The sequence below is a fragment of the Chenopodium quinoa genome, unplaced genomic scaffold, assembly GCF_001683475.1.
Source record: "Chenopodium quinoa cultivar QQ74 unplaced genomic scaffold, ASM168347v1, whole genome shotgun sequence".
NCBI lineage: Eukaryota > Viridiplantae > Streptophyta > Magnoliopsida > Caryophyllales > Amaranthaceae > Chenopodium > Chenopodium quinoa.
This window is the reverse complement of record NW_018744502.1, coordinates 6,932,514-6,944,640: the sequence shown is the minus strand read 5'-3', so window position 1 is coordinate 6,944,640 and position 12,127 is coordinate 6,932,514. Positions and strand designations below refer to the sequence as shown.

The 12,127-nt window shown below is 38.4% G+C and overlaps 1 protein-coding gene across 1 annotated transcript; it reads right to left on the bottom strand.

Moving 5' to 3' along the window:
• Positions 1-10,641: 10,641 nt before the first annotated feature.
• Positions 10,642-11,668, bottom strand: LOC110698204 (CASP-like protein 4B1). The gene is made up of 2 exons (XM_021875603.1): positions 11,515-11,668; positions 10,642-11,153 (listed from the first exon to the last, which is right to left on the bottom strand). The coding sequence occupies exons 1-2, from the start codon at positions 11,620-11,622 to the stop codon at positions 10,956-10,958; spliced, it is 306 nt and encodes a 101-aa protein (XP_021731295.1). The 5' UTR covers positions 11,623-11,668; the 3' UTR covers positions 10,642-10,955.
• Between the last annotated feature and the right edge of the window lie 459 nt (positions 11,669-12,127).

Genomic DNA, 12,127 nt, shown 5'->3' with positions numbered 1-12,127 from the left:
AACTGTGGGTTCGAAACTTCCGAAATTTGAATGCAGAAGGAAATCAATGAATGAACGAAATAGCATATGATAAATGCAGAAGGAAATCAATGAATGAACGAAATAGCATATGAAATTATGAAAACTAGAAGGCAGAATAGCCGGGCTAATGCTGTGACTTCTCCTGGCTCTTATAGAAGTGTACTTATACCTCTATAGCTCTACCTTATGTAGAGGAGTTGTATTATCACGTTTAATTCTTAGTCGGTACAAGACTAATTATAATCATCTAAATAAAATCATACCAATCCAAGCAATAACATCAACCACTCTAGCTAATTAGAAGGTAGAAATTAGATTGTTTATTATTCTTGATCAACAAATAGTTAGAATGTTTACGATAAGATATTGAGCAAGGTGAGGCCATATGTTGAAACTTTTCAAGAGAATGTTTTTATGCTACGAGGTAATTAACAAAGTCTAGCCCATTCAACATTCTTACAACTTTTCAGAGGTAATTAACAAAGTCAAGCCAATTTAACACTCTTACAATTTTTCAAGAGAATATTTATACTTGAAATATAAGATAATTATAACCAAATTTCAGCAATTTACAAAAAATTCTGCAATTTGTAATGTATATTAGCAATTTAGCATATGAATTTCAATTATTAGCATAATAGCATATGTATATGTATATTAGCAATTTAGCATATGAATTTCAATTTTCAAGTATTAGCATATGTATATGTATATTACTATATTAGCAATTTAGCATATGTATATTAGCAAAAAATCCCCAAATTCACTTACCCCTACATACGGTGGGTCTGCTCCGCCACGGCGCCACTCAGGGGCGGAGCTACGGTGGTCAGCTGAGTGGCTGACTAGTGACTACTGGCCTACTGCCGACCTGCCATGCTGCGGTGCTGGCTGAGTGCCTGAGTGGCTGCTGCGGACTTCTGCGGTGCTGCGCCCGTGCGCCGGGAAGAGAAGGAGCCAAGGAGGAAGAACGGGAAGAGAAGGAGCCAAGGAGGAAGAACGGGAAGAGATTAAGAGAAGGAGGAAGAAGTTAGGGTTTTGCAATTTGGGGGAATGAGGAAGAGGAAAGCTGGAAGCAGGGGATTAGGGGAAGCAGGATGAAAGGAAACAAAATGAAAAAATAAAAGTGTGAGTTATGGGTTTCGAACCCTGAACCCACAAACTCTTGTATCATTGTATGATGAGAGGTAAAAATAACCACTGGGCTACAACTTTACTTGTTTCCATATAATACACAAATATTCTATTTAAACCTATTTTGATTTTTTTTTTTTTTTTAAAAAAAAGTTTTTAATTTTTTTCAAAAAATCAGTGGGTTCAATGAACCCACTTGAACCCACCGTGGCTCCGCCCCTGCATGCTGAAAATATACCTACATTAATTAATGGGGAAGAGCAAATAGTGCACTCACCGCAAGAAAACAAGGAGTCAGATTACTCCGCAAGCTTTCCGCGGCAAACTGATGCTCACCGCAGGGAGGCCGCGGAGCTTACTGCTCCTCCCACGCAGCAGCTCCGTGATCCTGTTGTCCCTTCCCAACCGCAGCAGCCTTCTGTCGACCCACCAGCAGCTTCGGAACATTACACAAGCGACACAACTCCATTAATTCATCCCTGATCAACAGCCTAAGAGGAACAATTGGGTAGGGGTATGCGTGAGAAATTTCCCAATGTTCGACACCGGGATTATGTAGCTCACACGGTCTTCACAAATGGTTCATCGCCTCCATCTCCTAACACTTCGTCTCCAAAGTATCCCTCAGGTACTCCTTATCCTATAGCGCACTATATTAATTGTGACAGTTTTTCTTCGTATTATCGAAATTTTATTGCAGTTATTACTTCTGGCAAAGAGTCAAGGTCTTTTAAGGAGGCTATGAAGGATGTAGGTTGGAGAAAATCAATGCAAAGCGATATTTAGGCTCTTGAAAAAAATGGCACATGGACAATGGAAGATCTTCCACCTAGCATGCGGCCTTTAGGGAGTCAATGGGTGTACAAGATAAAATATGATTCCGATGGGAGTATTGAACGTTTGAAATCCATATTGGTCGTCTTTGGCAATCATCAAAAGGAGGGCATTGACTACACCGAAACATTTGCCCCTGTGGCTAAAATGGTCACTGTTCAAGCTTTTCTTGCTATTGCAGCTTCTAAAATTAGGAGCTTCATCAGATGGACGTCCACAATGCTTTCCTCCATGGTGATCTTGAAGAGGAAGTGTACATGAAACTCCCTCCGGGTTTTGATTCATCGCACCCGAATAAGGTATGTCGTCTTAGAAAATCCATTTATGGTCTAAAACAGGCTCCTCGGTGCTGGTTTGCCAAACTTACTTCTGCTTTGAAGGCATATGGTTTCTTGCAGTCATACTCAGATTATTCTTTGTTTACTTACACTAACCGTGGCACACAAATTAATGTGCTGGTGTATGTTGATGATTTAATTATTTCTGGGAATAATTCCGCTGCTCTAAGGGCATTCAAGGCATATCTCAGTGACTGTTTTCATATGAAGGATCTTGGAACTTTGAAATATTTTTTGGGAATAGAAGTTGCCCATAGTTCTTCAAGGTTGTTCTTGTGTCAGAGAAAATATACTCTTGACATTATTTCAGAGGCAAGATTATTAGGTTCCAAGCCGGCCAATTTTCCTATGGTACAAAACCACAAGCTTGGTCTAGCAAGTGGTCCTGTACTTTCTGATCCTGAATCTAATCGCAGACTTGTCGGCAGGTTGATCTACCTTGCAGTCACTAGGCCAGATTTGGCTTATTCGGTCCATATTTTATCTCAGTTCATGCAGGAACCAAGAAAAGAACACTAGGAAGCAGCTCTACGAGTTGTTAGGTATCTGAAAGGTACTCCGGGTCAAGGGATTTTATTACGATCTGATAATGAACTCACTCTGCAGGGCTGGTGTAATTCAGACTGGGCTGCTTGTCCCTTAACACGCAGATCTGTGACAGGTTGGCTGGTGTTCTTAGGCTACTCGCCTATTTCTTGGAAGACCAAAAAGCAACCAACTGTTGCTACTAGTTCGACAGATGCAGAATATCGCTCTATGTATGCCATTACTTGTGAATTAAAGTGGTTGAAGGGTCTTCTTCTGAGCTTAGGTGTCCATCATCCCAAAGCTATTAAACTGTTCTGCGATAGTCAGTCTGCGTTGCACATTGCAAAAAATCCGGTGTTTCACGAACAAACAAAGCATATTGAAGTTGACAGTCACTTTGTTCGAGATGCTAGCTCAAATGGTCTCATTGATCCCTCCTATGTTCCTACTCATGTCCAATTGGCCGATATCTTCACCAAACCATTGGGCAAATCGCAATTTGAACATCTACTTCCCAAGTTAGGCGTCTATAGTCCACCCGCTCCAACTTAAGGGAGGGTGTTAGGAAAGATTAGGAGAATATCTTTACTTATCATATATTATTGTTTCCTTAATTATGGGCTTAATTGACTCAAGATAAATATGTAGAATATCTTGTGATGTTATCTTAGGAAATGACGTACTCTATTTATATGATATGAAATCAATGAGAAGCTCTCAAGATTTGAGCTCTAATTACTTTGACAAAATTCTTATATGAAACCTTATCATTTTCCTCAAATTTAAATAACCGCTATTTTTATTTAATTTTGAAAAAATAATCTGTATTTTACACGGCTTTTAATTTAGCAAATAACGCGTGCTCTAGGCGATGCCCTAAGTTGTTAGTTTGAACAATTGTTTGATAGTTTAATTTATTCTTTTCTTGTGCTTTATATTTTCCTATTTAATTTGTTTATATTAGTTTTTCATAAAAGCTGGCCTAGCTATGAATATATTAGTTTGATTGTTTGTGAATTGTATGGTTTTGAGTATTTTTCTTATTCCTTTTTTTTAATGTTTTTATATTTATTTATGTTATGATTCAAGTACGTTCAATTATGTATACGGACTAACTGCTAATAAGCATGATTTATTTTCTATTGATATACTGAATTGAAATAAATACATAATTATATTATCAAATATTTAAACAACTAAAGTTATTTTATAACAATATGTTATCCGCATTGCAACTTATTATCTTATAGTAATAGGAATGCTCTCCAATCCATTGCAAACATAATAGCTGGCATATATCTATATATTTATGTAATTCATATTTTAATAAACAGTATATAGATTAAACACGTACAGACGTACAGTAATGCATGCAGTGTAACATCCAAACTCCCTTTTTCAATATATGAGTTTGAAGACTTAGAAAGATAATTGCTTGCCTTCTCATTAATCGCAATTGGGAATATATAATCGTTACAAATTCCTAGTCCTCGTATCAAAAGATAACGTAGGATCTTAGGTAATTAACTAAAATAAACTAGATAAATATATGGAAAATATGCTAAATATTCTACCAAATCACACGAAGATATGATATATCTCAATACCCCCCCTCAAGTTGAAGCGCTTGGATCATAAGCGCCCAACTTGGAAAGAAGATAATCAAATTGTGCTTTCCCAAGTGCTTTTATTTGTAAAAATATCCGCAAGCTGTGAAGAAGTCGTAACATGAGATGTAGATATCCACCCCTCAGTAATTGCATCACGAACAAAGTGACAATCAATCTCAATATGTTTTGTCCTTTCATGAAAAACCGGATTCTATGCAATGTGCAGAGTTGCCTCATTATCACAAAATAACTTAATTGCCTTTGGATGTTGCACGCCAAGACTCAATAACAAAACCTTAACCCATTTTAGCTCTTTAGAACACGAAGACATGGACCTATACTCGGCCTCCGAAGAAGAGAAAGAAACAGTTGGTGCTTCTTAGTTTTCCATGAAATAGGAGATTTTCCAAGGAAAACTATCCAACCAGATAAAGAACGACGAGTAAGAGGACAAGCAGCCCAATTTGAATCACACCAACTGACAGGGTAAAGTCGTATCCCCAAATCAAAAGTAATTCCTAAATCCTCTAACTAATGTAGATAGGGAAGTAGGGTCGAATCCACAGAGAAACGAATCTTTCTATTCCTAATTAACTAATATAATCTAGATTATGAGGTAACCAATATTTATATTTGAATAATGAACTAACTACGGAGATCAAGAATAAGGATAAAAACAATAATAAGAAGGCCTAGGGTCACAGGTTCACGAATAATTAATATTCCGGGATAAAACATAATAATTAATAATTAACATTGCAAAAATAACATGATTAACAGGCTCTCGCAATTTATTAATCAACATAGATCTAACAAGCTCTCGCAATTTACTAGATCTAAGTTCCTAATAAAAATAGCCTTTAATATTAAATTAACATCTGCTCGATTCATCAATTCAATATTGCTAAACATTCACAATCAAATTACATCTGCTCGATTCATAATCTAATTGCAAAGAATTAAAACAATTCAATAAGAAATTATCATGCAATACCAATAATCAATAATAACAAATTATCCCTTCATATTAATTATGGATCCTCATAAACCCTAGAATTAAACTACTCACACATAATAGAAACTAAACTAAACAAAGTAATTAAACAAGACATGAGAAAAGGAATGAAATAAACAACTAAGATTAAGAGAAGAGAAATCGTTACCAAAATAAATCTGGAATTAAGAGTAGATTAAGAACAAAGGTTTTAGAGAAATAAATCTAAGAAAACAATTAAGAGAGTAAAGTGAGAGTAAAGAAAGAGAGAGAGATAGTAAAAACGTATTACGGGGGAGTAGTTATACTCCGTACAAATCCTAAACTAAAACAAACTAAAACGACGCTAATCGTCTCCTAATAATTACACGCGCCCGATCGGGCGAGGCACCGCCCGATCGGGCGCGCCTTTTTGTTCTTCAAGTGAAATCTCGCGCCCGGCCGGGCGCGTCACCGGGCGCCGACCTTAGCTTCTTCCGCCCGGTCAGGCGCGCCTCCGGGCGCCAGCCTCTTTGGTCGGGCGGCTCTCTTGGGCCACTATTTGGACTACAATTGACTCCAACTCTTCGGGCCAAACTGGGTTTCCTCTTTCGGTCTTGAATACTCGGTCCAAATGCCCCGGTATCACAAATACCGAGCCCTTAATCACCGGTTCGATGACTCTAACCGACCCTGGACTATAAAAACTGGTCATGCTTCTCCAATGCTCGTGATTGCTCCAAAATATGTCTGGAAAATACTCCAAAAGCGTAAATACCTGCAAAAGTCAACCAAATCTACGAAAACACTAGAAAACACCAATTAGTAATAAAAGTGGCTCTAAAGAGCCAAAAACACTACTAATTATGACCATGGGACGGGGGTAAAATACTATATAAAATAGACACATCACCAACCCTGCAGAGTCAAATCACAATCAGAGCTCAATAAAATACCTTGTCCAAGAGTCCTTTTCAAGTATCGAACCACCCTCATTGCAGCATCCCAGTGTTCACTACGAGGTTGCTGCATAAACTAAGACAAAATATGAACCGAATACGCAAAGTCAGGGCGTGTGACAGTAAGATAAATCAGGTGACCAACAAGCCGTCTATAAGACTCTAGATCAGAAAGAAATTCGCCGGTGGCCAATCCCAATTTGTGATTTTGCTCCATTGGAAAATTAAACCACTAGGCTTTGCGCCTAATAAACCTGTCTCAGAAATAATATCCAGAGTATATTTTTGCTGACATAAGAATAAACCTACAGAGCTACGAGCCACTTCAATCCCCAAAAAATATTTCAAAGGACCTAGATCCTTCGTCTTAAAACAGTCACATAAATAGGCCTTAAAAACAGTCAATGCAGTGGAATCGTTCCCAGAAATAATCAAATCATCTACATACACTAAAACTGTAATATGAGTATCACGAGTAGTATGAGTGAATAAAGAATAATCAGAGTAAGATTGTTTGAAACCATACTGTTTTAAGGCTGTGGTAAGTTTAGCAAACCAACACCGAGGTGCTTGATACAAACCATAGAGTGACTTCTTCAATCTGTAAACCAATGAAAGATCCGAACTCTGAAAACCGGGAGGTAATTTCATGTAGACTTTTTCATCTAAGTCACCATGAAGAAATGCATTGTGAACGTCCATTTGATGAATTTCCCAATTCTTGTCGGCCGCAATAGCAAGAATAGTACGAACGGTTGTCATCTTAACAACCAAAGAAAATGTCTCATCATAATCTACACCTTTTATTGGATGATTCCCATATACCACCAAACAAGATTTGAGGCGCTCAACCTCTCCATTAGAAAGAAACTTGGTCTTATAGACCTATTGACTTCCTAGAGCCTTTTTACCCGGGGGAAGAGGCTCCAAAGTCCATGTACCATTGTTATCTAAGGCCTGAATTTCTTCATTCATTGACTTACTCCATCCTTCAGGTTGCATAGCTTCTTTGAAACTTGTCGGATCTTTGGTTTGAACAACCGCTGAAATAAACTTTCGATAACTCATAGAAAAATTGTCACAATGTATATAATGTGCTAAGGGATACTGAGTACCTGAAGACTGATTGGAATACGGATACGGACTATTGGCGAAAACCGAGTGTGTGACATAATCTCGGAGCAAAACAGACGGGATTTTGTCCCGAAATCCACGCCCCAAAGGCTGCTTCTGGAGTGCGTGAGGAGTGGTGCTAGGAGCATCAGTGTGAGGCTGTGGCTCGGTGCTGCTGCACTGATCTGTGTGTTGTTGTGGCTAGGCATTGCTTGAAGCCGAGGCAGCGTCAAGTCAGCAGCAGCTGTTGTGGTGCGTGCGCATCATGGCCAGTAGTTTGCTACTGCTGTGGTGCATGCGCATCATGGCCAGCAGTTTGCTGCTGTTGTGATGCGTGCTGGGCAGGGGACTCTGCAGCCTCCCTCTGGCCAGCATCATCATGCCACAAGGGGGTTGCGGAGTTAGCTGCCTCATCGTCTTCATACACTTCTTCACCCACAAAAAATGCCGCAGAATCACTATGAACATCTTCCGACATATCATGCATACTCACATCAATATTAATGTCATTCGGACACCCAAAAGGAAACACATCTTCCACAAATTTGACATCACGAGACACAAAAAATTCTCTAGTGTCAAGATCATATAATCGCCAACCCTTCTTTCCAAACAGATACCCCAAAAATACACACTTGCGATTTCTACTAGCAAATTTATCCCCCTTAGTCTTTTGATTATGGGCAAAACACAAGCATCCAAAGGTTCGAATAGCATCAAAAGAAGGAGGTTTATGAATTGAAAAGGATTTCGAATGGGGTTTTATTTTGAATACTAGGTGTAGGGGTTTGGTTTATTAAGTGAGCGGCGGCCAACACACATTCACCCCAAAAAGAAATAGGCAATTTGGCTTGAAATCTCAAGGCTCTCCCGACATTAAGAATATGTTTATGTTTTCGTTCAACTCTCCTATATTGTTGAGGGGTTCCCACACAAGAGGTTTGGAAAATAATGGCAGTAGCAATAAAAAAATCAATTAAGCAATTAAATTCGGTTCCATTATTACTTTGAACAATTTTAATTGTTTGATTAAATTTCCTTTCAACCATAGCAACAAAAGCCATAAACATCTAAAAAACCTCGGTTTTATCAATCAATAAATAAATCCACACAGCTCTTGAATAACCATCAACAATGGTTAAAAATTAACGAGCTCCACACGACGAAACATGTCGATATGGACCCCATAGATCACAATGTACTTTCTCAAAAATTCTAGAAGTTTTATTTTCACTCAAGGGAAATTTGTCTCTAGGTTGTTTAGCACGAAAACACACTTCACAACCTTTATTTAAACTACTCTTATTATTGCTAATATGCAGAAGCAACTTAACTAGTTTTTTCGAAGGATGCCCCATTCGTCTTTGCCAAAGCTCCAAATCTGACGACGCTTCAACCACAGACACACGTTGCACCACATCCGGTTTGCCAAAGAAATTATATAGTCCGTCTCGCCTAGCTAATTCCCGTTCCAATCAGCTGCTTCAGTCGGTCTTGTATAGCACACATATATGAGTTAAATTGAACAACAACATTTAATTGATCACTAAGTTGAGTTACAGAAAGCAAATTGCAATTAAGATACGGCACATAAAGAACTCTAGTTATAGTAATTTGATCGGATGATTTGACCGATCCTTCCAAAGTAGCAAGCACACTTTCATCGTTTGGCAATCTAACGGGACATTCAATATAATGAGTGTCAAATAACCAAGATTGATTACCGGTAACGTGATGAGTCGCTCCGGTATCAATAATCCAACAAGAATAATCAAACTTACCATGGAGGCGATTATCAGGAATATTAGCATTACCAATAAAGCCTGAAAGAGCGTTCCATTGCTCGGCGGTGAAAGCTTGAGACGAGGAAGGAGCTGCGGAAGACTCCACTACTGCTTCTACATTGGCGCGCACCCCCCCCCCCCTTGCCTTGACCAGCCTAGCCTTCTCTCGGCCCTGCTGTCCAGCCCGGAGGATACCCGACCACTTCAAAGCACCGATTCGGTTCATACCCCTTTTTCTTGCAATGAGGACATGGAGCCTTAAATCGACAATTAGAAAATTCATGCCCCTGCTTTTTACAGTGAGAGCAAACAGAGCCACGCCTTCCACCTGAATTTGCCCGAAGTGCGAAACCGACTGCCTCGGTGGGAGTGGCCTCCTGCTCCTTCCTAGCATTGCGCACCCGTTCATCTTGCACCACAAGTTGATACGCTCTGTCAAGGCTGGGTAAGGGGTCTTGGTACAAAATATTTGATCGGAGAGAAGCATAATAATCCGAATACAAACCCATCAGAAAATCGTGTAAACGGGATTGATCGCGGCATTGTTCATGAAGCCTACCTGCCATACAATTGGAGCAACATGAGCAGGAAATCAGAGGTTCATGACGATCGAGTTCTTTCCATAGGGCGTGTAATTTGTCGTAGTATACCGAAACTGCCATAGTCTTGCTCTGTTCACACTTCGCGATTGAGGACCGAAGCTGCTGAATTCGGGGTCCGTTTGTCTGAGCAAAACGTTTTTGGAGATGATCCCAAAAAGGTTTTACTTCTCTGAATTTGGAAAGGGAGGATTTTGCCTCTGGAGCAACTGTATTCGAAAGCTAGGAAATCAACATAGCATTGATGGCCATCCAGTCTGATTTCGTACATGGTGATTGAGGCACTGTAATCGTGCCATCGAGAAATTCGAATTTGCGACGTGCCTCAAGGGAAGTCTGAATGTCGGCAGCCCACTCATCGTAGTTGTCGCCTTTGAGTCGAGTAGAAGTAATGTAGTCTCCGGGTCTGTCTTGAGGACCCAGAAAGTATGGAGAATTGGGTTCAATTTTGGTTGGTGGCGGTGGTGGTGGCGACGCTGGAGTATCGTCTCCAGCCATGAGTATATTTTAGAGAAAAAATTAACCCGCTCTTGATACCATGAAGAATTAGAAAGATAATTGTTTGCCTTCTCATTAATCGCAATTGGGAATATATAATCGTTATAAATTCCTAGTCCTCGTATCAAAAGATAACGTAGGATCTTAGGTAATTAACTAAAATAGACTAGATAAATATATGGAAAATATGCTAAATATTCTACCAAATCACACGAAGATGTGATATATCTCAATAGAGTTGAATATAAAATCATGATTAGTCACACACCGTAATGCATGCAATATATATCCATAATCCATATACAATACCGACTAGAAAAATTGAATTAAATGATTGAAATTGATCAAGTCATACACCCTGTGGCAATAATGAACATTCAAGAGATATTTCCACTTTTTGGAGGAAATTAAATCAATTAACCCAACAAACTAATTAAATCCTTTAGATGAAATGAAGAAAGAACAAGAAGAAAAATAAGGACAAAAAACAGGAAAAACTTGATCAATGTTAAGTTACAATGATGTATTTATGTGTGATCGAGTTAATTATTATTTACTTAAGAATTAAGATCTAGATAACTCAGTGAACAAATGGTATCCTGAAATGAGGGAAGCTGATGCAAGAGAGAAGAACGCTAGAAAAGCCATGGCGACCGCTGTCGATTCTTTCTCTACGATTGGATTTACGTATCCCATATTCCTTGCTAAGTTTGTACTCATGGCACCAGTTGATGCTGATGATAGTAGCATGTATGTCATGACCTACATAGAAATATTCCTTAATTATTAGCAAGTTTTTCCTCAATCGATTCATTCTCTTTGTTCGCGACAATGTTTATATTAGAAATTAGAAATATTAAGCATAACTGGTGTTAAATTTTAAATGTTGCTATTAAAATAAAAAATGCATAGAGGATATTCGACATAATTTTACAAATCTAGGCATTTGCACCAAAACTTTGGATTGTACACTTTCTATTATTGATGGGATTTGAAACAAAATACTACCTCCGTTTCTTATTATGTGCAACAAATAAATATTTTATGTCTCACAAATAATACCCCTTTGTTGCACGTAATAAGAAACGGAGGTAGTAAATTAAATAGGAATTTTTAGGCTGACCTGATCTCCAATAAAGTCAATCCAAACCACGACATCTGGTGAAATGATATCCTTTTCGGTGCGAAGTTCATGACCTTTTATACCAACTTGTATGGCCGTGTACACCATTGTAATCAGTGCTATGGAAAACACATAACTGTGCCATAAAACAAAAGATAATGAATTGAAGTTGTAACTAATACACCAAATGAATGTACATCATCAAGGATACGTTATTTTACTTGCAATTATCAGAGAAAATACAAGTTCATGTTCATGATAAACAGAAACACGTTTATCTAGTGGCATTTTTGTAAATTCATCAATAAAATTATCCTTGATTTCACCTTACTTTAACGCATGATTGAACCTGATCAACCTTTATATTAGCCCATGCCTAAAACTTTTTTAAGGCAATGAGAATATGCGCTGCCCTCTATTGGCCAGACGATGATATACCTAACAACTATATATAATACAGCAGTACAATTTTCTCGAGAATATTATTAATCAAAGTTTAACACACAAGGCGTGTTTTTAGAGGGAAATTACCTGTTAGGCTCACTTAATTGGAAATTAGGGATAACAACCATAATGATGAAAGAGAGGAAAGAAAATAGCAAAGCTAATGCCC

Excerpts from the sequence above, each read along its gene's own strand:
- LOC110698204 (XM_021875603.1), bottom strand. The coding sequence starts at position 11,622 with ATGGTGTACACGGCCATACAAGTTGGTATAAAAGGTCATGAACTTCGC. Across the intron at positions 11,154-11,514 it reads TTGACTTTATTGGAGATCAG|GTCATGACATACATGCTACT; the intron begins GTCAGCCTAAAA and ends ATTTCTATGTAG.